General features: G+C 42.9%; 1 protein-coding gene across 1 annotated transcript in view; it reads left to right on the top strand.

Moving 5' to 3' along the window:
* Nucleotides 1–24,632, top strand: part of ANOS1 (anosmin 1) — a 197,290-nt gene that overhangs the window by 26,438 nt on the left and 146,220 nt on the right. Inside the window, exon 2 of the mRNA XM_047764056.1 lies at nt 10,984–11,031. Within this exon, the coding sequence (XP_047620012.1) occupies nt 10,984–11,031 (48 nt within the window). The remainder of the gene's footprint in view (nt 1–10,983; nt 11,032–24,632) is intronic.

Here is a 24,632-nt window from a genome sequence, read left to right as displayed (position 1 = left end):
GGAGAGCCAGCGAGCATATATCAAGATACAAGATTTCACTGGATCTAAGAAGCTGTGGACGGGACATCTATTTCTATGTAACCCTAAGATTTTTTTTAAATGATAATAAATAATGACACATGGTTTAGCGATCATCTTTCACAAAGCACCATTTGGCCTCACTCATCTCTTGTAACACCTTTCATCTGGTTCAAGAGCTGTGGTAATTTCTTCTGCCTTCCTTTGCAGTTGTGCATGAGATGGTGAATCCTTTTCTGCAGACATTAATTAATAAGAATGTGGAGCACAGATTCATCCGCATATGACACATTCCTCCTTAAATCCTAGGACGTATTAGTTATTGGTAGCAAGAACATTTGAAAATATGAAAGTTCCATGACTAGTTTCCATGATAAATATTCACTATACCTTTTTATTCTTTGCATTTTTGAGAACAGAATAATTTTTCCTTTCCATGACAAACTTTAGTCTAATTGCTTTAATCATCTTTTAACTTTTTGTTTGTTTGTCTTTTTAGGGCTGCACTCTCAGCATATGGAAGTTCCCAGGTTAGGGGCTGAATCAGACCTACAGCTTCTGCCCTACACCACAGCCATAGCTATATGGGATCTGAGCCCCATCTGCAGTCTATGCTGCAGCTCGTGGCAATGCTGGATCCTTAACCCACTGAGGGAGGCCAGGGATCAAATCTGCATCCTCATGTATTCTAGTTGGGTTCTTAACCCACTGAGCCAGAGCAGGAATCACCTTTTAATGGTACTTATACCCATCACGTGTAGAACCAACGAGGTACACCACTCAGGTTAAATAGCGATAGTGTGCACAGCCGGGACCACATGTTGACACGTGTGAAAGGTTGACCTCCATGTCATAACTGCCACCTGGCCCCCAGTGACTTTGGTACGTTCATCACAGTTGTGACAAGAGGCACCCCGACTTCAGAAACCATCTGAAGTCTCCAGTCTGGGTGGTGTGTCCCCATGGGGTGTGATATTTCAGCAGCGTGCCTAAGGGTGTTGAGAGGGTATGTTCTAGGTCCAGACGAGTGGATCCTCGTTGTGAATCCTGTTTCAAGAACTTAGCGCCTCCTCTTTCCCACCAGACTTTCTGTGCCTCGTCTCTAAGTACTGTGGACTGCTGGGATGTTTGTGGGGACCCCATGTCCAAGGTGAGACAGTCCTCGTTACCGTGGAGACTGAACCGAAGCTATAGAACTAAGTGTAGCATCCTAGAATCAGAAAAGTGCCACCTCCGCATTCAGACACCCAGCACAGGGACTGCTGAGGGACACTGGCGGCTGGTGGCAGTTTTCCCGCCAATGGCTCTTGTGTGGCTGGGCTGTAATCTTAAACTGTGCAGGTTCGCCTTCACCTCTTGATGACCAAAGAAAAATGTGCTTTCATATTAAAGGGCTTTTAACGTCTCATGTTTATGCCCAGGGACCTAGGAGGCCACTTACCCCAGAGCTTGGGGCCCCTTTCTGTCTGTCTTCTCTATTCTTTCCACTGATGTCTGAGCATGCTGGCCTCCCCTATAGCTCCTCCCTTCTCTTCCTAGTCTTGTCTTTCCCACTATCACCCAGACACCCATCAGTCCTTAAAAGGAAAGTCAGGGACACTTCAGAAGTCAGGGCTGGAAACAGAAGCAGGTATGGCCGGCCAACATCACCCACCTTGGAAAGAACCCTTCCAGCACTTTGCGGCAGCCATACCTACCCCAAGAACCCCACACCCGAGCCCTGCCCACCTGGGCACTTCATTGCCTGCGCGTTTGTTTACTCTCTAGACGGGTAGGCGTGGCGATTGGTGAGAGGTTCCTGGAATTGGGAGCATCCACACGATGTACAAGCGAAGTAAACACTTGAGAGTGATGTTTGAGCACGCCTGCCTTCAGGTCTGCGTTCATCAAACTTTTTTCTTACCCCTGCTGTGCAGGAGGAGCGGGGAGAAGAAGAAAATGCATACAGATGTTTCTTTGTGTTTTAGGTTCCCCAGGAACAAGGCTGTAGTTGTTTCACCCGTGGGGGTCCTCTATTGCTCATGTGTCCCTCTCTTTGTAATACGAGTCTTTTACTAAATTTTAGGGATTACATTTCATGCTCTCTCTACAGCTACCTAAGGTTGGATTTATCAGCGTGTGTCATTGATTCCGTCTTGAAATCTTCCAGGGCTTTGTGTGATTTTCTGGAGGGTGCACAGTTTATCAGAATTTTCTCCTGAAGATATAACTTCTCTTACCAAATATGGCAATATTTGAGAATAGAATTTATATTGAGGGAGTGTATATCTAGAATCATAGCTGTGGCAAGAATGAATGAGGCAACGCAGCCTCTTGGAGGAGATTAAAGTTGTAAGGCTGTTGCTGGAAGATGGGTAAGAGAAGCCAGTTATCTCACATTCCATGCTTGGCCCTATCATTCTGTCAGGGGACTGGAAGTGGGAAAAAGCACCTTCTCATCTAGTCCTCTCCCACAGATAGAATCTGTGCGCATAGGTCTTCTGAAAACTCATAGTAAAGTATTCATAAAACGTAATGTTTTCCCGTATTGCATAGCCTGACACTTGCCATGCTATAAATTTACTTTAGATGATTTTAGGTACATCTATAAAAAGATCATTCACATGATTATTTCTTAAATAATTGGTACCCAATTCTGAATATACATGTTTGCTCTGTTTTTCATACACTCACGCCAAATATCTTGGGCCTTTACTCTATAGGAAGCAAAATAATGATGCTGTTTGCTGAAAGCTCTACCCAGAGAAGACAAAAAATGTGTTTGGCATTCTTTTCAGTTCCTAGTGGCCTCATGGTGAACATTTCAATCCATGTGTGTGACTCCGTATTCCATTCATGTATTGATTCAATCAATATCCGTGAAGATTATGAGGGCACCAACGATGAGGGGGAGATCTAGACGGATGCTGTCTTCAAGGAGGTCATAGGTGACAGTGGAGGTGGGGGCGGTGATCATTAAGAAAAAGAAATACACATACATTTCTACTTGCCAACCATGATGGAGTGCTTTAGAAGAGACGGGCTGGGGGCCACGAGAGCATGTGCAACAGGGGAGCTGTTGCCATCAGGGAGAGGGAGTCTGGAGAGGCTTCCTGGAAGAAGTGGCATTTGCAGTAACCTGAAGGATGTATGGAAGTTGACTTGGGGAGCGGACAACGTCTGGGTGGGAGGACAGCACTTACAAAGGTTCTCATTCCCAGGCAAGCTGCCAGGGGTAAAGCAGAGAAGCAGAGACTATGGCCAGGGCACGCATTCCGGTGGCAGGGGGCCAGCAGGGAAAGCTGGGCGTCTGCAGAGGTGTCTGTGTGTGATCAAATATTATTTCCCCATAGAATGCAGCTCATTGTGAGGGATTTGTAGAATCCAGAGGGAAATATTTTTAGGGGCACTGGTTAATGAAAAGCCTGTGTATTTACTGAGGATGATCTATACATTTGAAAGAAATCTTATTTATAAACAGCAACTGTAAACACATAGCTTCTTTTTTCTTTTTAAGTAGACTTTGGGTTTTAGAGCTGTTTCAGGTGCACAGCAAATCTGAGCAGAAAATACAAAGAGTTTCCATATATCCTCTGCTCCCACACAGGCATAGCCTCTCCTGTCATCAACATCCCTCCCTGGTAGTACATTTGCTTCACCGATAAACTTTCACTGACATGTCATCATCACCCCAAGTCTGTAGTTTACATCCGGCTTCACTCTCGAACATTCTCTGGGTTTAGACAAAGGTATAAGGGCATGCATTCACCGCTACAGTATCATACACAGTAGTTTCACTGCCCTGAAACCCTCTCGGCTCTGCCTGTTCATGCCCCACCCTCCTCAACCCCTGATCCTTTTATGGCTGCCAGAGCTTTGCCCTTTCTAGAATGTCTAAGAGTAGGAATCATGCAATAAGTAGCCTTTTCAGATGGGCTTCTCTCACTTAGTAATATGCACGTAAGCTTCCTGAGAAATATTTTCAATGAATACATAGTTGTGATGATCAGTGACAAAGATTCACTTTTAAAAAAATCTTTCGAGCCGTGGAAATGCTTAGTCTCAGTTCAGGTCTCCTGAAGTCCTCTTTTAGATGCTGTTGAAAACATGAGACACTTAGGAGCGTATTGACAATGGAAGGGAATATCCTTAGCATAGTAAATGAAATCAACTCTTTTATTCCATAATTCCAAAATAATAGGAAAATGTTCTGGATTAAAATGAATTCCTAAATTTTAACACATACCTTCATTTTTAAAAGCCTTACGTTTTTCCCATTTCATGTTCTTGCCTCCTTGGTCAAAGATTAATTGGCCATAGGTGTCAGGGTTTATTTCTGGGTTCTCTGTTCTATTCCATTGGTCTGTATGTCTGTTTTGGTACCAGGACCACACTATCTTGATGGCTGTGGCTTTGTAATAGTGCCTGAAGCCTGGGAGAGTTATGCTTCCTGCTTGGTTTTTGTTCCTCAGAATTGCTTTGGCAATTGTGGGTCTTTTGTTTTTACGCATAAACAAAAGACAAACTTACAGAATGGGAGAAAATGGTTTCAAATGATGCAACTGACAAGGGCTTAATCTTTAAAATATACAAACAACTTATACAACTCAACAGCAAAAAAACCAACAACCCAATGGAAAAATGGGCAAATGACCTGGATAGACATGTCTCCAAGGAAGATATACAGATGGTCAACAAGCACATGAAAAAATGCCCAATATCCCTGATTATTAGAGAAATGTAAATCAAGACTACTATGAGATGCTACCTCACACCAGCCAGAATGTCATTAATAAGTCCACAAATAACAAATGCTGGAGGGGCTGTGGAGAAAAGGGAACACTCCTGCACTATTGGTGGGAATGTAAGCTCGTATAACCACTGTAGAGAACAGTATGGAGGTACCTTAGAAAACTCTACATAGAACTACCATATGACCTAGCAATCCCACTCTTGGGCATATATCCAGACAAAACTTTCCTTAAAAAAGACACATGCACCTGCACGTTCATTGCAGCACTATTCACGATAGCCAAGACATAGAAACAACCCAAATGTCCATTGACAGATGATTGGATTGGGAAGATGTGGCATATATACACAATGGAATACCACTCAGCCATCAAAAAGGACGAAAGATTTCCATTTGCAGCAACATGGATGGAACTAGAGACTCTCATATTGAGTGAAGTAAGTCAGAGAAAGACAAATACTGTATGATATCACTTACTTCTGGAATCTAATACATGGCACAAATGAACCTTCCCACAGAAAAAAAAACTCATGGACTTGGAGAATAGACTTGTGGTTGCCTAGAGGGAGGGGGAGGATGGACTGGGAGCTTGGGGTTAATGGATGCAGACTATTGCTTTTGGAATGGGTTAACAATGAGATCCTGCTGTGTAGCACTGAGAACTATGTCTAGTCACTTATGACGGAGCATGCTAATGGGGGAGAAAAGAATGTATACTTGTATGTGTAACTGAGGCACCATGCTCTATGCTCTACAGTAGGAAAAAAATTGTATTGGGGAAATAACAATTTGAAAAAATTAAAAGTAAACACTTTACACTGAACAGGAAAACAAAATCATTGAGAGTCACAGCAAATTATTTGTAGTTTCATAGGGTGGAGTGGTAAAGTTTAGGTCTCATGGATTTTCTGGAACAGTTTCAGGTCAGATGTTCTGTCCTGCTCTTGGACAGTCATTCAGTGTTCCTTTTTCAAAATGGCAAACTCGCCAGTCCTTGTTGCCCTGCCATACCAACACCTGCTTATGCTAAAAAACGTGGGATCTCTTCTGATTCTCTTTTTTTCTTTTCACGTGGTTGTATATAGATAACTAGTTTTCATCTCCCTTTACTCTTCCCTTGTGGGGTGTCTTTGAGTGAAGTGTTTTCTTTACTTGAAGCTTTTGAAGAATTATTTTTCTTTAAGGAAAAAAATCAAAAGGCTAGGACTGGAGAGACTTTGAAAATGTCATTGAGATAGTGTCTGGGTGCAGCTGATTGAACTTATATAAACTCTTTGAAAGTTGGATTGACTGGCATTCATGTTTGATCTAGTTAAACCAATAAAATACAGGATGTAATCTTTGTATAATTACAAAGTCCCACTGTCTGATCCTACCTGGAGGTTACAGTGATGATTCTAGAGGCAAACGCCTTTCATGCCTCATGTACTTTGTCTCTTTATTTTGCTGGCTCTAAGCCAGAATGAGACTTTATTGCCCATACTGTATTTTATTTTTTGTTGTCAAGCGGCTTAACTGGTGAAGCCTATTGTAATCTGACTAAAAACTTCCCCCCAGGCGGGATGTCGAAATGTACTGGATTCTTGTATTTTTCCATTGCTGTGCTGCTCAGAAAGCTTCCAGGTAAGCAGGTGGATGGTGCGATGTAGGTGCACACCTGGCCAAAACACAGTGGCTGGAGTTACTCGGGGATTTACAGACATCCTTGATGCCATCAGCCAGGGGTCTTAGAAGTTCTATGTAGAGATGAATTAAATCATATGGCAGATGCTGGTTAATAAAGGCAAAAGCATAGAACAGCTGCAAAACTTTGACTAGGGGTGGGGGGATTATTTTAAGAAAAAAAAAAAAAGGAAAGCCCAAAACCAAAAAGGAAATAGAGATACATTTGGGGAGGAAATGTGTATGTGTGTGGGGGGAACATTTTTGCTTGAAAGAAACCCCATGAATAAATTCAAAAAGACAAGTGATGTCCTGGAAGGAACTTTACAGTGTCTATTACAGACAAATGATTATTCAATCTAATTGGTTCTAATAGCTGCTGCCGTTGCTCAGAAAGGGGTAAGCTCTCCAAAACAGAAATGGTAAAAAGGCATAGACCATTCATTCTCAAGGCTATACAAACAGCCAATCAAAGGCAGTGAAAGCAAAAATATTACCGTTGCCCCTTCATCACATTAGCAACCATTGAAGATTGCCACCACTCAGGGGGAAAAGACCCTCCCTGCCTTTGAGCCTCACTAGTGAGCTGGAAGGGGTTAGCATAGAATGCCTGTTGCTCTCAGGAGCTGGCAGATTTTAAAGTCCAAGGTCACTCCCCCACTCCTCAAGACAATAACAATGGCAAACAAGCACCATCACTAATCACAGTGGCCTTTTTTCCTTTTTTGGTACATCTACCTTCTGCCAAACATCTTGCGACATACATGGATTATCTTTTTAATTTTCCCAAGCAAGCCATGACATACTATCTTCAGTAATAAAAAAAAATGATTATAATCGTAATAATCATTCTTGGCTGCTTGCTCTTGCCCCAAATATTTCTTTCTAATGACAGCTTTTCCTTTTATGATTAATGAGAAATTTTGCTTCAAATGAAAATGCTTTGGTTGAGGGAGTGCCCTGATGTTGATTCCCAATAAGGTGTAAATACCAGATGGGCTTTGTGGCTCTTGGGGTGTTGGAGCCAATAGGATGGGGGCACTGTGTCTCTGGGTAGGCCTGGCAGTAGATAGAGGTTGCATTTGCTGGGCTACTTAAGGCAATCTTTGACGGGTTCTTTGTGGTTTTGCTGTTAAGGTTTTGGCCATTTTACCTACAAAGGGAACAAAAAGGTTTCTGACCAAGGTATGCCATATCCAGAGCTCCTCACAGCTCTCATCCTTAATTTTTTTTAACCCTGTGACAGTTACTAAATTAAAAAAAAAAAGTATTTCCGTTGATAAGCCAAACTCCATTGTGATCTGCTTTCTACCTGTGCACCGGTCTCCTCTCCTTGTCTCTGCTCTAGCCCATCGACTTGATGTCCGTATGATGGTCAGAACCAGCTGGACCCATACCTCCTTCCAGGCTTGTAAATCTGGAGACTCCTTCACAGCCCACTGCGAAACGTCACCCTTTGTCTCACTCAGCTTTCGTCAGTGTGGCGGTCACTGTTGAGTCTAACCACTGCCTTCAGAATGTGCCTATTTCAGTGGCCCTCTGTGACTCTTGCTTTCTTTAGCGTAAAACAGGTAAATGAAGCTTGTGCCACACATGGGATGATTATGTGGCAGGAGTATGTCAAACACAGAGCAAGTGCCTGCCATGTAGAAGTGGCCAGTCGTGTCATCATAACATCATTTATTTGATAATGACCATGTCAGAGGCATCATATCCCATTAATAGTATTCTTGTCAACTGCTCTTTTGGGACAAGCGGCTGTTGTCAAGCCTACTTTTTCACTCTGTTACCCTCGCCTGGCCTTGGATGGATGCCATCTCTGAGAACCAGGGAAACTTTCAAGCAAAGAGGAAGCAGGAAGGTCAGTCTCCTGGACCACACACTGGTTGAGGAGTTAAGACTTAGATCAGAGAAAATAGATCCCAGCAGGAGAGAGTAAGATTCATCTCTCAAGAGTGATCCTGCAAATGCAGCAGAGGCAGGGCTGCAGAGGTCCTTCCTAGCTCTCCAGGCAAAGAAAGACCTGGATGGGAAGGAGGTGGAAGCTGGTCCCAGGTCAAAGTTCCCAGAGCAAGGAGCAGACCCTCTGACTTGACTCAAAGAGGCAGAAGGTCCTCAGAACATGATCCTGGTGAGTAAAGATCTGGCCTTGACCTTGTATCCAAACTGGAGTCCATTCACTTTAGCCTTGAGTCTCTTTAGAAGGGACTTCCCTGGTTTCCATCTCTGGGCCAGGAGCACGAAGCCCTTGCCATGGGACCAGGATGTGTTCTGACGGATGTGGCCTTTGGAGGTCCCAGCAGGATGCACCCCTGCAAGGGACAAGGAGGAAGGACCCTTCCCGGAAAAGATGATGAGGATAGAAGTTCTCCAACGCTACCCTGGAGCCTCCTCTCAGCTTTTCCATCATAATATACTTCTCAACATTTGTCCCCTGCTGTTTGTGCAGTTGTCACCCTCTTTATGACATCGCAGTCCACCTAACCCCCCCTGTGAACTTTGAGTGTGTCACCAGGCCAACGGCTCCTTTTATGATACACCAGTTTGCCCATAATGTCTTCTTTCATGCACTCTTTCTGCAAGCATGTCATTTCCACAAATTAAACCACATGCTCTATTTGTCCAGCTTTGGCCTCTGCCCAACCTAATGATCTCGCTGGTATAAACCCTCCCAGGATCAGACTTAACCTCACCCCAGTTTGTCTGTATTCAGCTCCAGCTTCAGCCCCTGCTTATGAGCCTGATGAACGTTGGTGAGAGAGATGAGAGCTGTGGATGAGGAGGGCTTGGTAAAGGGATGAGCAGCAGATCCCAGACTTATCTAAAATCATAGGACTATGCAGCCTTTGGGGGAGTTAAGCCTGTAGAGCAGAGCGTTAAGGCGGTGTTATGGAGAGATTGAAGAGCTAGAGCTTTCCTGTGGGACGGAGACCTTTTGGCCTCATGATCTTCACAGAAAAGAGGAAAATTTCTAACCCTATACTGTTGACACCTACCCAGTGGTTTGGGGAATCGAATATTATTAGGACATATTATTGCAGATGGGATATGTCAAGATGTCTTATTGGGAGTGGATGAGCTAATATCCACACAAGGGAATTTGACAATGAGAAAAGGTCAAAGGGTTGACATAGATGACAGTATGGATGGAGCAACAAGACTGTGGCATTTGATGTAAAACTATAAAAGCAACGAAGCCACACACAGAAGCCCACGGATCGTGTGATTTTGCTTATGTGAAATGTCCAGACTGGGTAAATCTATCAAGAAGGAAAGGAGATTAATGGTCATCAGGGCTGGGGAGGCGGGGGGTAGGGACTGGTAAGAGGTACGGGTTTGTGTCTGGTGTGATGGAAAGGTCCACACATCATGAATTTTCATGGTTGCATAGCCTTTGCCCTCAAACCCACTGAGCTGTACGTGTGAAATGAGTGATTTCTGTAAATGTGAATTCTATATCCATAAACTTATTACAAGAATATTTTCTAAAAGACGTCTCATGGGCTCCATGGTCATTGCTCTTAGCTGCAAAGAAAGGTAATACCATTCTGTTTATCCTGCTGTTCTTAAAATTAACAGTTCAGGTGTTCAAACATAAGAAGTGCACTACTTCATCTCATGCCCAAACTGCAAAGAACTGGAGGACACAACATCTTCATGATCGGCTTCTATTATTGCTTCCTACCACCCTAGCCTAGCACAGTGTGGTGTTATGTAACACAACCCAAGTATCACCAACAGTGTAGTCAGGTGGAATAACAAGCTTCAAGCAGAAGTTCACATACTAGGGATAGAAGATCATCGTCCTGGTGTTTGGTATATACTGAGTGACTGACTGTCAGACCATGCTGAGTGGTTTGCATAGATTCCCTCCCTTGGTTCTCCCACTGACCTCACAGAGGAGATACTGTCCTTAGGCTTTTCAGATGGATAAACTGAGGGGCAGCCATAGGAAGTCCCTTGTCAGTTACAACCAGCCGAAAAGGAGACAGAAGATTTTTCCCGTGGGATCTGACTGTCAGGCTCAAAGTCTTATCAATCACTGAATTGGTTGGAATAGAAAGCCTCCAGGATGCCAGCTGGTAAATTTACTCAAACTGCTTACTACGGAAGAAATGTCTAGAAGTCATGTTCCTGCCGGTATGTGTTCTATTGCTCAGCACACCCCAAGAGATGACTCAGTTTTCCTTTTGAAACAACATGAAATCTTCATTATATATATATATCATGAAGTCAGGAACAAAACAGGATTTCCATTAGAAACTAATTTTCTCTTTCATAAGGACAGACATTAATCACAATGGCAAGATTTGTCTTTTGTTAATGCAACTCTTTTAATTAATTAATTTTTGGCTGCTCGCATGGTGTGCAGAAGTCCCGGGCCAGGAATAGAACCCAAGCTACAGCAGTGACCCAAGCCACAGCAGTGACAACACAGGATCCTTAACTGCTAGGTGGCCACGGAACTGCAATGCAGATATTTTCAAATTATAATCATATACAGACAGGTGTATTTCATTTTCAAATAGAAAATTGTCTAATGAGTCAATATATCTTTTTCTTTTTTGCAGAACAATGGTTCCCTGGTCTGGTGCCAGAATCACAAGCAGTGTTCTAAGGTATGTTGCCTACAATTTTATCAATATTTAAAAAAAAAAACAAAACTTTAAATTTGGAGCAACTGTGGAGTCACAGGAAGTTGCAAAACTAGTACAGAGAAATCGCATGTACTTTTTACCTGGTTTCCACCAATAATCACACTTCATGTATTTGTAGAGCAATATTACAGGCAGAAAATTGACATTGATTCATTGTCCATATAGTTCTATGAGGTTTTATCACTTGCATAGATTCAGTTAGTGTATTCACTATTGCGATTGTGATGCATGTAGCAGTATTTCTATATACTACCTTATTTGTGTATTTATTCTGTCATCTCTTTGATCAAAACATTTTTTAAGGGGACACATCTTCTGGTTAGTCCAGAAGATTTAATGCATTCTATTTAGTCCTAAGTTATTTTGTGTGTGTTTATTTTGTTTGTGTGTAGGAGTTGCTGGTTAATTAATTTGATTCTTCAAATAAGCAGTCTCTTTTCCATTTTGGAGTATTTTTTGTTGCACACACATGCTCTAAAGTTGTCATTATACTCATTCATATGTTTCAAAGCGTAAATTTCTTGCTTCAGTCCCAAAACATCATAATCTTAAAAAAATGTAATAGATGATTTAGTTCCAGTCTGAAAGTAGCTTTTACATTCAGATTATATAAGTGAATAAAGTTTGAGCTTGCTTTAAATACTGGAGCACTTTGGGATTGTAAGAGTGTTTGATGAGATTTCTTTCATGGATCCTACTATTAGACCAAACAGTAAAGCCTTCCTTTCTTTGACAGCCAAAATTTCATCTGAGAAATACTCAATCATATGAAATAGCATATTTATGAAGAAGAGTATTGTTTTGAAAGGTCTTTGAAACATATCATCTCAAAGTAAATGATGGGAGAATAATGTTTCTAAACCTAAAACTTTATTATAATGCTACATTCTGACCCTCATGTGCATTGTATCATTTAATCCACATGAATGCTATGAAAAACAGAACAGAATTATGTGACTGCGAAAACATTTGGTAAATGTCAGCTTTGCTTAGCTCTGACTCTCTAGATCCTGGAGAGAAATGAGATGTCTGGTTTATGATCCTTTTAGTCTTTTTATATGGTATCATAAGCATTTGCTCTGGTAAGACCTTTTCTGGTATCTATTATATTAGTTGTTCTTCAGCTGTTTTTTTGTGTGTGTGTGTGTGTGTGTGTGTGTATGTGTAATTTGTTTATGTCATCCTTGCAGGAAAGGATGTGTGTATGTGGGGGGTGGCATATGTATGGCTATGAGACAAACTGAATTTCATCAGTAATGTTTCGCCCAGTTTTGTTAGTTGGGTTTTACATGAATGATAACTTACTATATCAGTATTCTTTTACATTGCCCCCCTTTCTCCTTATAATATCAAGCAATTAATTCTTTTTTACACACTTGAAATCCAAATGGAAGAGGTTCATTTGAACTGCTTTAAAAATATCCTAATTAGAGAACATTGCGGCCCTAGGGAATACAGAGTGTTGAACCGTATTTTGTAATTGACTGATCAAGGCTGACAGGAGAGTCGGAATTGCACAAGGATCAATTCCTTTTGCCAGAATGCAAAAAGGAATCAATAAGTGACAGCTAACTCCACCAGAAACTTTGGAATCTGTTATAAAGACAATGTAAATTTAAGAACCATCTTTAGTCTGAATCCATGGGGACGGATCTTACAGGTTGATCAGAGCTTATCTCCTTTGGAGTTAGAGCTGACATTTCTTTTGAGATTCAGGAAGGACCATGTAGGCTTTTCCTCTTGATCTTTAGGTTGATGAGGTGAATGGTGAGTGATGGTAATTCCATCTTACAGATGGGGGGATTCAGGCGTACCTCCTTGCTAATGGCCCTGGAATCACTCAGCAAATTGGTAGAGGTGAGCTAAGGTTTGGGATGTCATCCCCCTATGCTGTGTTGTATAGAGATCAACTTGCCAAAACATATTTCCAATGTGCATTGGGACCGAAGAGTTAAAAAAACAAACAAACACACGCCAAATCAAGAAGTAGTGCTGATGGTAAAATTTTCTGAATACATGTTAAAAGATAATTTTTGCTAATATGTTATGGAAAATACTCACTTTCTAATTAGTTCTGGTTGCTTCTGCAAAGCCCATCACCTTTGGAATCCCTGCAGAATAAGATCTCTCTTCCCATCAAACAACATTCCTTGTCCCCTCCTCCAGCATCTCTTGCCTGGACCATTCCAGGAGCATCCTCTTGGGTCTCTCAGCTTCTATGCTGCTCACATGGATGCTGGAAAGACCCTTTCAACACGCAAGCTGAATCACACTGCTGTCTGCCTCACACTATTTAATATCTTTCCGTCTTGCTCATTCTAAAGCATCAACGCTGTCTCGTCTGCCTGTGCTCTCCCCAACTCTCTCCAGCTTTGCTCCATCAAATTTGCTTTTCTTTCCACCCAGAACCCTCCTTCCTTAGCACCCCCCCTCCTCACCCCACCAGTCACGTCTCAGCACAAATGCTACTTCTCAGCCTTGCCTTCCCAGGTCACCGCCCAGCCATTTATACACTTCATTGTCCATATTTCCCCCACAGGATATTATATAGTTATTCCTTCATCTCTGAGAATCTGTCTCTGTCACTAGAAAGCACATGCCAGGGGGGCATTGACTGTGTCCTCTTTGTTCATTGGGGTACCTTCAGAGACGAGGGTAGTGTTTGGCACGGAGTAGTTGCTCAGCAAATATTTGTGAATGAATCCATGAATGACCTCCATAGATGACACTTTCTTCCTCCTCCAGAGGACATCATTTCTGTATTACTTTCAGGAAAAAGGTATAATCCATGTTGTATCCACCTAACTTAGCATGATTACGTGTTAGGAAAATCTTTCCCTTTTTCCTGTAATGACATCGGTATTATGAAGTCAGGGGTTCTTTGCATCATTCAACTCCAGGTAATATAGAGCAGTGACTTACTGCCCAGCATAGTTTGAGACCAGCGGTTCTCAACCTGGAATGACTTTGCTCCCAAGCGGACGTTTGGCAATGGTAGGAGACGTTTTCAGTTGGTGGGAAGCTCCTGGCATGTGGTGGGTGGAGGTCAGGAATGCTGACAGAGGACAACACGCAGGGCTTCGTCACAGTGAAGAATGATTTGGCTCCAAGTTCAGCAGTGTGCCAAGGGAGGTCAAGAAACCCTGGTCCCTGTGCTTTATGGGATACAAAAGATTTGAAAGCACAGTCCTATTCTCCACAGGTTTACTTTATTATGTGAAGGAAAATAAACATAGTTTACGGAGCATGTGGTGTGTGCCAAGCACCTTTGCCGGGGCTTGTTGTGTGTTAGGAATTCTAATTCTCATCATACACAGTCTCTGTGAAAGGCCCGATAGGAAATATTTTCATTTTTGGAGCCCATTACATCTCTGTGGCAACTACTCACGTGGCTGTTGTAGCATGGAATCAGTGATAGATAATATACAACTAAAGGAACGTGGCTGTGTTCCAATAAAACTTTAGGTATGGACCCTGAAATTTGAATTTCATATAATTTTCACATCACCAACATTTATTGTTTTCCCTAGCCATTAAAAAAAAATGTAAGAACAACTCCTGGCTTGCTAACTGTACAAAAATAAGTCCCAGGCTGTATTTGCCCATGTGCTATGGTTTGCCAGTCTCTCCTATATGCCGTTCGTTGCACTTGCATGTGCCAAAAACAAATGAAAATAAAACAGTAAAACTGCATTCTTCTCTCAAGATAAAGACACATCTAGATGGATATGAAGGAAAAAAACAAACAGTTTCTACCATCGTGTGTGGAAGATCATTGGTCAGCTGGTGAGAATTTGCTGAATGAATGAGTGAACTAGGTCAACCGACAATACGAAGAAAAGGTCAAATCACCATACATTTTTGAAAACTCAAGATTAAAATGTGATTTTTAGAGCCAGTAAAAATCGTGGATGACATCACAATGGGCAACAGAAAGGACAACGGGATGTCCTGTGTCTTGCCTTCTTCCAGAGTTTTCTATATTGTTCTTGCCTTTGAGCAGTTTCCTGACTCTGTAAATCTTAGAACGTTGATAATAACACCGATGAGTTTTATCCTTGGAAACGGAAGTGACTGTGTCCAGTGGAACGCAACTGATAATTACCCCAAGAACAGACCATTTTGTATCTCTTTCAGTCCATTCCAGCCTACCTTTTTGTGTGTAAATACATTTATATTTGCATTTCTCATGTTTCTCCTTTGAACCAAATGAACCATATTACTGGTTCTTGCAGTATTTCATGAGTTAAATCAAATCTTTGACACTTGTTCATTTTATAAGCATGAGGGTCATGCATTTCCTTTATAAAACATGTACCCTTTAACCTTATGCGCTATTATCTTTCTGAACCTTGCATCTAAGAGTGGTACTTTTAGTGAAACCCACCCATGCTGGGGCGCATGTGTGCTCATTCTCTCTTCTTTTGGGTGTTGGAACTCACTTGACTTTTGTTTCCCATTTGGTTGTGTGGATTTGTGTTGAAAAGCAGTAATTAAGGGCTCCATCTTAGCGCAGTGGCATGTTGCTTTGATCTCCGTGGGGAGTTCAGTTCTTACAGGGGCTGTAACTCCAAATGCTTAGTCATTTTCCAGGTTTATTCAGAGCCAGACTTACAGGTGAGGAAGATTGGTTTTGCTTGGCGGAACATCTGGATGGCTTCATTGGACATCTGTGAAATTTATTGGATAAAGGTCAACCCCCAGAAACATAACTGAATGTGACTTTTGAAGGTTTTTGTTTTGTGTTAGATGCTTTCCATGATTTATGTGGTAATGACTAAATCCGTAGAGCCCCAGGAAAACGTATCTTCAGAGGAAAATGAAAACTCAGGCACACATGGAAATGTGCAATATCCAGATACCCAAGAACCCCAGTTGAACGTTCCTTATTTCTTTGCAATTCTAGTAAACAAAGGATCCAAATTTCAGATGCTTTGTGTACTTTAAAACATTAAAGCCTACTGTAATACTGACTTTGTATAATCAACTTTTCCCTGACTTTGTATAATCAACCTCAAGGAGAAAGTTGATGTATGTTAAGCATCTCTTGTCCAACATATTGATATCTTGGGGGAGTAACCAATTATTTCATAGGCAAAGCTGCTGCTGCTGCTGCTGCTGATTGTCAAGAAGAGTTGTGGGTTTGTACCACTGGAAGAGTAAAAAAAAACTTCTCATATGTTATAATTAATTCCCTTTTTTTGGATACCAAGTTCTTATTTCCTTAAGTAAGGATCATGACAATGTTTCTAAGTAAATGGGATGTGATAATCTGGGAAAGAAGAGAGAGATTCTATTTATTTAATAGAGGTGGAATTAAAATTTGTATGGAATGCATATGAAAAGAACTTGTTAGGTGTGTGAAAGTTTGGCAGGTGTTCTCTTGAAAAAGCAATCTGCATGTGCAATATTTGTACTAGCATGGTGAAGAAAAGTTGTCAGATGCACATTTGCCAGCCTATCCTATACCCGTAAGTGGCATCATCTGAAGTACCCCCACAAACCACGACTGTGTTTCTCTGTGCTTACCAAGAGATAAGGTCTCTCCTGGGGAGATATATGCTCTTAGATTCCTCAGTCTCCATGCAGTTGAAAAGCAAATCATCAGCAAGGGTGAGTTAGGGCTTGATGTGTAACTTTGTTACCAAGTATTCCATCCGTTGTTGCTGTAAGGGGAACATTCAAGTGGACAGCATCTCACAGGTAAAGGCAGACATGGAGAAAAAGGACAAAGTGAGAGAATGTAGAACAGATAAAAACAAGAAGAACTTAAATCTGGGGAGCTAAACAGGCACCTTGTTTCCAAACTTCATTTCCTAAATGTCAAGGTTGACCTTGGTGATGGGGGAAGGCGTCTAGCTGGTTCCTGCTAGAGCTCCTGCAGGGAGATCCATGAGTTAATGATGGAAACAGTGAGAGATTTGCTGTCACAGCCTCCAGGAATGGGAGCTCAAGGTTCTAACCAGCCTCCAGCATTGAAGGCAGCCTGAACTGGTGTCCCTGACTGGCTTTCCCTCGTGCTGTCATTCTTATGGTAAGTATTTCCTGCCCTCACGCTGGGAACTTTTATCAAACATATTAGTGTGCTTTGGGCTGATCATTAGCCTGCAGCATCTGGGACATTCTAGTGGGGTTTTTTTAGCTTAGAAACTAGCCCGTGTGCTGTAATAAACTTGGAAAACTTCACCAGGCTCATAGCACCATCCATAATTAAGAATAGGTTCCTATTTGGATTTAAATCCAGCTTGTGACATGTTAATAATCCAGCGTGTTTCTGATTCTCCGTTGCAATTTTTACGGGTGTGAAAGACTTCCATCTGCAATAAACTTCAAAGTGAGGACGTGTGGAAGGGGAGAAGCCTCTCTGTGTAAGTCCTTATCCTCACCCCTTCCTAATCTCTTCCTATTCATTTCTCCTGCCCTCTGATGGAAGAAGATACAAAGGAAATCTCTGATTTGGTTCTCAGCTGAGGACGGGTTCCTGAAAGCTGCCTTTAGAAAGGGAATCTGTTTGGCACATGAAAAAGATCTCAGTCAGGAGGCATTACATAAATGCTGATGGGCTGACAGATGTTTTGAGGTTGTGATGTATTCATCAGGAGGCACACAGGGGGAGCGTGGATGAGCTCCCACTGCTTGAAGACCTCGGGTTTGATCTGACAGCTAGTAAAGAGCAGCCATGCTGGCTGAAGGAAGAGGAGGATTCCATATTAGAACAGAGACACTACTGGGTTTCAGTATCTGGGTAGGGCAGAATTTGGGGGCGTTGAATATGTTATCATGCTGTTGTTGCCTTGCCTTCTTCAAGGAGAATCCTTATCGAAATCATCACGACTGAGGTGAAAACTCTCCCTTGAATTTAGGGGGTCAGTGTTTGCTTTTCTGTGTTCATGGTTGTGACTCTACCTTGAAGGTCACTCTTGACACGACGGTCAAGTTCTGCCTAATCATATACACTGGAATTCCTCCTGGAAGCCTGATTTGTGTTGGCATAAATCAACATTCAAGCATAGTCTGTCTTGAAAACATTTTATATATATAGTCTTTTTAGGGCTGTAGCTGCAGCGTATGGAGGTTCCCAAAGTAGGGGTTGATTTGGAGCCACAGCTGCCATCCTACACCACAGCCACAGAAATTCCAGATCCAAGCTGCATCTGCAACCTACACCACAGATCAGAGCAACGCTGGATCCTTAACCCACTGAGCAAGGCCAGGGATCGAACCTACGTCCTCATGGATGCTAATCAGATTCGTTTCTGATGAGCCACGACAGGAACTCCTTTTTCTATATATTTTTGAGAGAGCAGTTATTATAGGGAAATACATCTAGGTACTAATTTCAACGCTGTTTTTCCTAGCTGGAAGAACTAAGAAATGCTTTGGTAGCTAATTTGCATAACGAAGAAATACTGGCTAATTAGGGGAAAAGTTAATTTTCCTTTTCCACGCATTCTCATTTTTTATCTGTTTGATGTGGAAGAAGTTCTTTTACCCTAGAAATAGTCACATTCACCTACCTTAGTATATTTGCTTTTCAGTCTTTGGGGTCATAGATCTAAGATTCATTGCTCAAAGCATGATGTTTTTACTGAAGTGAACTTGGGTCTGCTTGTCTGCATGCTATAAAGAAAATCTGCTGAGGGGGTGTTGTGGGGAAGAAAATTGAAGCATTTATTGCAGGGCACCAAGCAAAGAGAATGGGCAGCTCTTGCTCAAAAGACTCAAACTCCCTCCTGGCTTTCAGGGGAGGGTTTGTAAAGACAGGGTGAGGGATAAGGGTGAGCAAACAGCAGATCTGCCAGCTGTGGGCATGATCAGCTCATGGACGTTCTTCTGATTGGTTGGTGGTGAGGTAATCAGGTGGTGTTTTGAGCATCAGCATCATGTCCAACCAACATCATCTGGTTCCAGCTGACCTGGGGTCTATAAGCTAGTGCGTGATGTCTGTTAATTTCTTCCACCCAGTGGGGGTTTCAGCATCTGCAGAACAGCTCAGGCTCTGTCCCAGATTATGATCTGTATAGCCCTTGATGAGGAACCAAAGGTCCTTGATTGTCTTGAATGGCTAAACTGTTACTATTTTGTTTTGCTTGACTGTTTTCCTTTGTTTTGCATTTTCTCCCTTCTCACATTATGTTGGCTCTTTGGAACTCTGGGAAAGCCTAGGAAGCAAAAGTTTTTTTGCATAGAAGAAGGAGGCAGAGGATATTTGGGGTTGGGGTCTGTCCTGGGAAGGCCCCATAGGGTGCTCCTTGGTTGCAGTGTGAAGTGAGTGTGTGCATGTGTGTGAGAGAGAGACAGAGAGAGGGCTAAGCTGGGTATCTGTTCTGCCATTTTTCAGTCTATAATTCCTGCAGCTGTGTATGTGATATACCACGAAGTTTGTACCTTTTGTTTTGCTCTAAGTTGAAAGAGAAAATAACTTCGCTAAGGAGAATCTTTGTCAGCTCCTCCCTTTGCCTTCTCTGATGCATGTCCGGGCAGAGTTAGGATGATGTTTCTATTCAAACAGTCATCCTTTTCAGGATCTCTAATTTTTCTGTGGATGTCTGAGCGAACACTAGTGCTGCCAGATACGAAGAGTGAGATGTTATCAACAAACCACTGTACTCCTGGTACTTGCCAGGGATTAGAACATCAAGCCCTTGGTATTCCTGTGGTACCAAAAGGCACCAGGGAGAAGCCATAGTTGCACCTGCCCAATGGGTGTATGGTTTCCAGATGCTCTGCAATGCATGCCTGGATTATAGGACTAAACTCTGTGCCTTCACGATCTCAAAGTTGTCCTTTGATGAATGGCTCTTACTGAATCCCATGCTGCTGCAGTGCAGCACCGCTCATATTCTCAGAGACTGTGTCACAAGCCCAGTCACCGAGGCTGCCCCGAGGAACTTGCCAAGGACATCAGGCTGTTGTTCTTCACTATCTTCAGGAGAGAACTTGGGAAGATATCCATCATCTTCCCCTTATCACTACCAATTATGCTTCCCCCGGACGCTGGTGGATGCTTTCACCCGCGCATCCAGTGCAAACTGTCAGCAATAGCGTTTTCCCCTGAGAACTGGCTGTTGGAATGCCAAGAGATAAATCGAGTCACCTCCGTGAACAAGGCTACTGAAATTTATCCCAGGTGTTTTGGGAACCAGCCAGTTTTTATTTTCCCTTATCTCGTCTTGCACACACACATAGGATTTTTTTTTTTCCTGGCTGTATCCTATGGCTCATTATACATTGTCTTGAATCCTTTTAAGAACGACAAAGGCAGTAGATAAATCCAGAATGCCATAAAATGATAACTAACTAGAGAAAGGCTGTCCTGGGGCTGAAACTTGCCTGGCGCGTTGTGCAGCTTCCTGAACCATTTTGGGCACAATTTCACGGTTGATGTTGATGAGGGGACATGACATCTATATTCCTCCGGAAGCTTGTCCAGCTGGGCAGTGATGACGAGGACACCGTTTCTTGGAAGGAGGGACTGTGCCCCCTTGTCGGTTAGGGAACAGCCGTGACTGGGCGAAAGAAGCCAGAAAGTGCGGTGGAAATTGTGAAAGCAGTGGATGCAGCATGGACGTGTTCTGATGGAAAATGAGGTGAGTGGAACAAAGGTGAAAAGCTTTTGTCTGTGACCGCCTTTTGGAGCCAAAGGGGTTTGCCCCTGTCTTCACAGATCTTAAGTCATAAATAGCAGAGGTCAAAGAATAGTCTTTAAAACCACACAATAAAGAAAGAACTTCTCTCAACTGGGTCTTTTCAGAGCATAGCTACCCGTGTGGGTGAGTTCATTTTCCATTTGTGTGGGGGAAGAAATGTGTGTACTTTGTAAAGAAGTCTTTCCTCCTCTCTCCCTTCCTTTCTTTTCTTTCTCTCTCTCTCTTTTTTTCTTCCTTTATCTCCCCCTGCCTTCCTTCTATCATAGTAGCAAATGTTTATATTGAAATCTATGAAGAACCTTCCCAATCTGTCTTAGATTAGGGGAATCCCTCTTGAAATTTTAAGCAAAGAGCAATAGATGTAGATAAACTGGGCATTTCGTATTCTTTAACTGCAAGAGAAACCTCACTCTGGCAACAGCATGGACCTCTCGAAGTGCTTTTTGTTACACCAACAGCTCCGCTTCCATTGATGTGTATACTTGGTTGGAAGACAGGTTGCCGGTAAGGCTGAGCTGAACAGAAGACATTTGCTGGTGGTTCCCAAAGTGACTTGTGAACATTGCCTTATGAAACAGTGTGCCTTTTACATAATTACAGGTGACTGATTCTGCATCAAATTCCACATAGGGAATGCTGTTTAGAACAAGAACCACAGAAGCAGCTGGGCCAGGACCTGCCTTGCACTGTGCAAGCCAAGGTCACTGTAAGCCTTGGCCACCTGCAGCGTTTTGCAGACTTTTCTCCTATGCCTTGATGGCAGCACTGTGGAGAGGGAAGGGGAGTTGCCTGCTCCTCCTTGGGGTGGGATGGGACACTGCTTGTCTGGGTCCTGCCTGCTGATGACGGCGGGGTCTGGAGGACCCCACGCCTCCCAGTTCTCACAGCTGAAAGGTTGAACTTGGGCGTTTGCAGATGAATGAGCCGCCTTTCCCAAGAGAAACTGCACAATGGCTTTGGGACTATTAAGCTCTGAAGATTCATGCTCTGGCGTTGGGGAGTGTGTGTTCAGCATCTTTTCCTTGGGGAGGGGGAGGCATGCGCGTTTTGGCTTTTTACATCCAACTGTATGCCCATTTTCCCTTTTTGTACGAGGAAATAATGCCTGCACTAAGGGTAACCCCCACCCCCCTCCTAAATCCTTCCACAAAAAGATACTTACTAAGGCTGGCATTCTGAAGAACTAAATGCTTCTTTAACTTTGCTTTATCTGCTTCAATGAGCACAGTGTACCGAGTCCGGGGAATTCACATTAGGGCCGCGAGCCGCCCTCCCCATTCTCTCGGGCTCTTTGGGCACAGAAATAATCCCTTCCTAGGGTCTTTTGAGAAAGCATCCAAACGGTGCAGCCTAATCAGCTGTAAATCTTGGCCATCCCAAAAGTATCGCATGAAGTTGCATCAAAAAATGTTCTGATCACCAACAAGCCTGGTGCTTTAACGACAGACACCGGTTTCAAGACCCCGGGCAAAATTACAGCAAACGTGTTGCTTTGCTGTATTTCGAAAGCTCTGGAATGCCTTTCCCTCCTGCCCCCATCCTCTGCCTTTGTCCTTTGCATCCTGTGTATGTTTATTTCATTGCTTTGTCATGTGGAGACAAAACAGACAATGAGACTCCTTAGAACTTTTGTTTTCCAACTAGTAATGGAGAATATTATAAGGAGACATGAACTCTGAGGGAATGCTGGATTACATGCACTGGGAGGCTTTTCTGGGATGACTTATAAATTATTTTCTGCTCAGCCCTGGGATGATATTTGGCAGGGGAAAAGAACCCAGGATGGGAAAGTCACATCTTCAGGCCTTTTTGTGCCACTGAGCTGAAACCCCTCATGGTGTCACATTGGCTGTCACCCTACTAGGAACTTGTGTCTTCCTCAGGACAAGGGCACAGCTGATGTGCCTGCATTCTCCTTGGACTTGCAAAGGCGTATCAACACTGCATTTGTAGTAGCGTAAATCATGCCCAAAGATCCTCAATGTATAGAGCTGAAACCTTTCTTTCTGAATCACTAAAATCTACCTGAAATGGGACAGCGGCATTTGCTGTCTGATATTTGAAAGGCAGAACGAGAACTTTATTTCCGGTCAGTGAAATGTCCCTTCTTACCTGTCTCGTGTGTCCCCGGTATTCCTCCACCTATACATGTATAAACCACCGCCCTATTTCTGTCCCAAGAGGTGGACTCAACTCTATACTGATCCTTTCTGATTTACAGTCTTATAAAAACCCTTTAAATTGCTGTGTCCTAATGGAGATACATGTCTTCCATCCTTCGCATGAGAAGCAGTGAGCAGCTTGTGGAAGAAGTCTGGTCTTCGGGCTCCAGATTCATGTCTCAAACTAATTTGCCATCCTCTGCTATGACTTGAGCATGCCCTGTCCCTGATATATACTGGTCTCATGGCCTCTAGTGTCTCCCTATTTCTACTCTTTTATGGCACCCAAATTCTTAAGAGCAATCCTTCTCTTAAGTGTCTCCTGGAGAGCCTGCTCAAATGCGGATTCTTGGATCCCCACCTCCAGAGATTCTGACTCAAGAGGTCTGGGCTGGGGTGTGAGATTCTGTCCTTTCAAGAGACTGCCAGTGGATTCTGGTGTTACTGGCTCAGAGTAGCTTCAAGTTTCTTACCTTTTAAGTGTGATGAGAGTTGTAGGTATTTTTGTTGATGATCTTGATTAAGTTGAGAAAGTGCCCCTCTATTCCTAGTTTGTTGAAAGGTTTACATGCAGAAAGTCTTTTTTTTTTTTCTTTTTTGTGCTGCTCCCATAGCATATAGAAGTTCCTAGGCTAGGGGTTGAATCAGAGCTGCATCTGCTGGCCTACACTATAGCCACAGCAACATGGGATCTGAGTCATGTCTGGGACCTCCACCACAGCTCACGGCACCACCAGATTCTTAACCCACTGGGCGAGGCCGGGGATCAAGCCCTCATCCTCGTGGTACTAGTCAGGTTCATTACCACTGAGCCACGATGGGGTTTCCCCTCATGAGGAAAGTCTTTATCACGAATGAGTGCCATATTTTGTTAAGTAAGTTTTCTGCATCTATTGATATATCCATGTGCCTTTTCTTTTTTTAGCCTGGTGATGTCATGGATGATATTGATTGGTCTTTGAATGTTGAACCAGCATTGGGTTCACTATGGGGATAAATTTCAGTTGGCCAAATCTTGTGAATTCTTTTTACACATTTTTGGATTCGACTGGCTAGTATTTTCTTGAGGATGTTTGCATCTTTGGTTCGTGAGAGATCTTCTCTACAGTTTTCTTAGAATGTCTTTGCCTGGTTTTGGTACTAGGGTGATGCTGGTCTCATAGAATGAGCGAGGAGGTATTCCCTCTGCTTCAGTCCCCTGAAAGGGATTGTAGACAATTGATATAGTTCCTTCCTTAAAGGTTTGGTAGAATTCACTGGTGAACCCATTTGGCCCCGGTGCTTTCTATTTTGGAAGGTTATTAATTGTTGAATCAGTGTCTTCTTCTGCAGAGGGGTGTTTAGGGCTACACCCATGGCATATGGACATTCCCAGGCGAGGGCTCAAGTCAGAGCTGCAGCTGCTGACGTATGCCACAGCTTGCCATAACATGGGATTTGCGCCGCATCTGCCACCTACCCCACAGCTCACGGCAACGCTGGATCCTTAACTCCCTGAGCAAGGCCAAGGATCGAACCCGCATCCTCAGAGATGCTGGTTGGGTTTGTTACCGCCGAGGCATGACGGGAATGCCCTTGAGTCAATGTCTTAATATAGATATAAGCCAGTTCAGGTCATCTTGTCTTCTTTTAGTAGATGGTGTCTTTTAAGGAACTGGTTGGTTTCATCTTGGTTATTGAATTTGTGGGCATAGGGTTGTTCATAGTATCCCTGTATCATAGTTTAAATTTCCATTGGATCTCTAGTGAT

Source organism: Phacochoerus africanus, chromosome X (assembly GCF_016906955.1).
Source record: "Phacochoerus africanus isolate WHEZ1 chromosome X, ROS_Pafr_v1, whole genome shotgun sequence".
In the NCBI taxonomy this organism is placed as follows: domain Eukaryota; kingdom Metazoa; phylum Chordata; class Mammalia; order Artiodactyla; family Suidae; genus Phacochoerus; species Phacochoerus africanus.
Note: the sequence above shows the minus strand (reverse complement) of the source record. Positions and strands in the feature narration are given on the sequence as shown.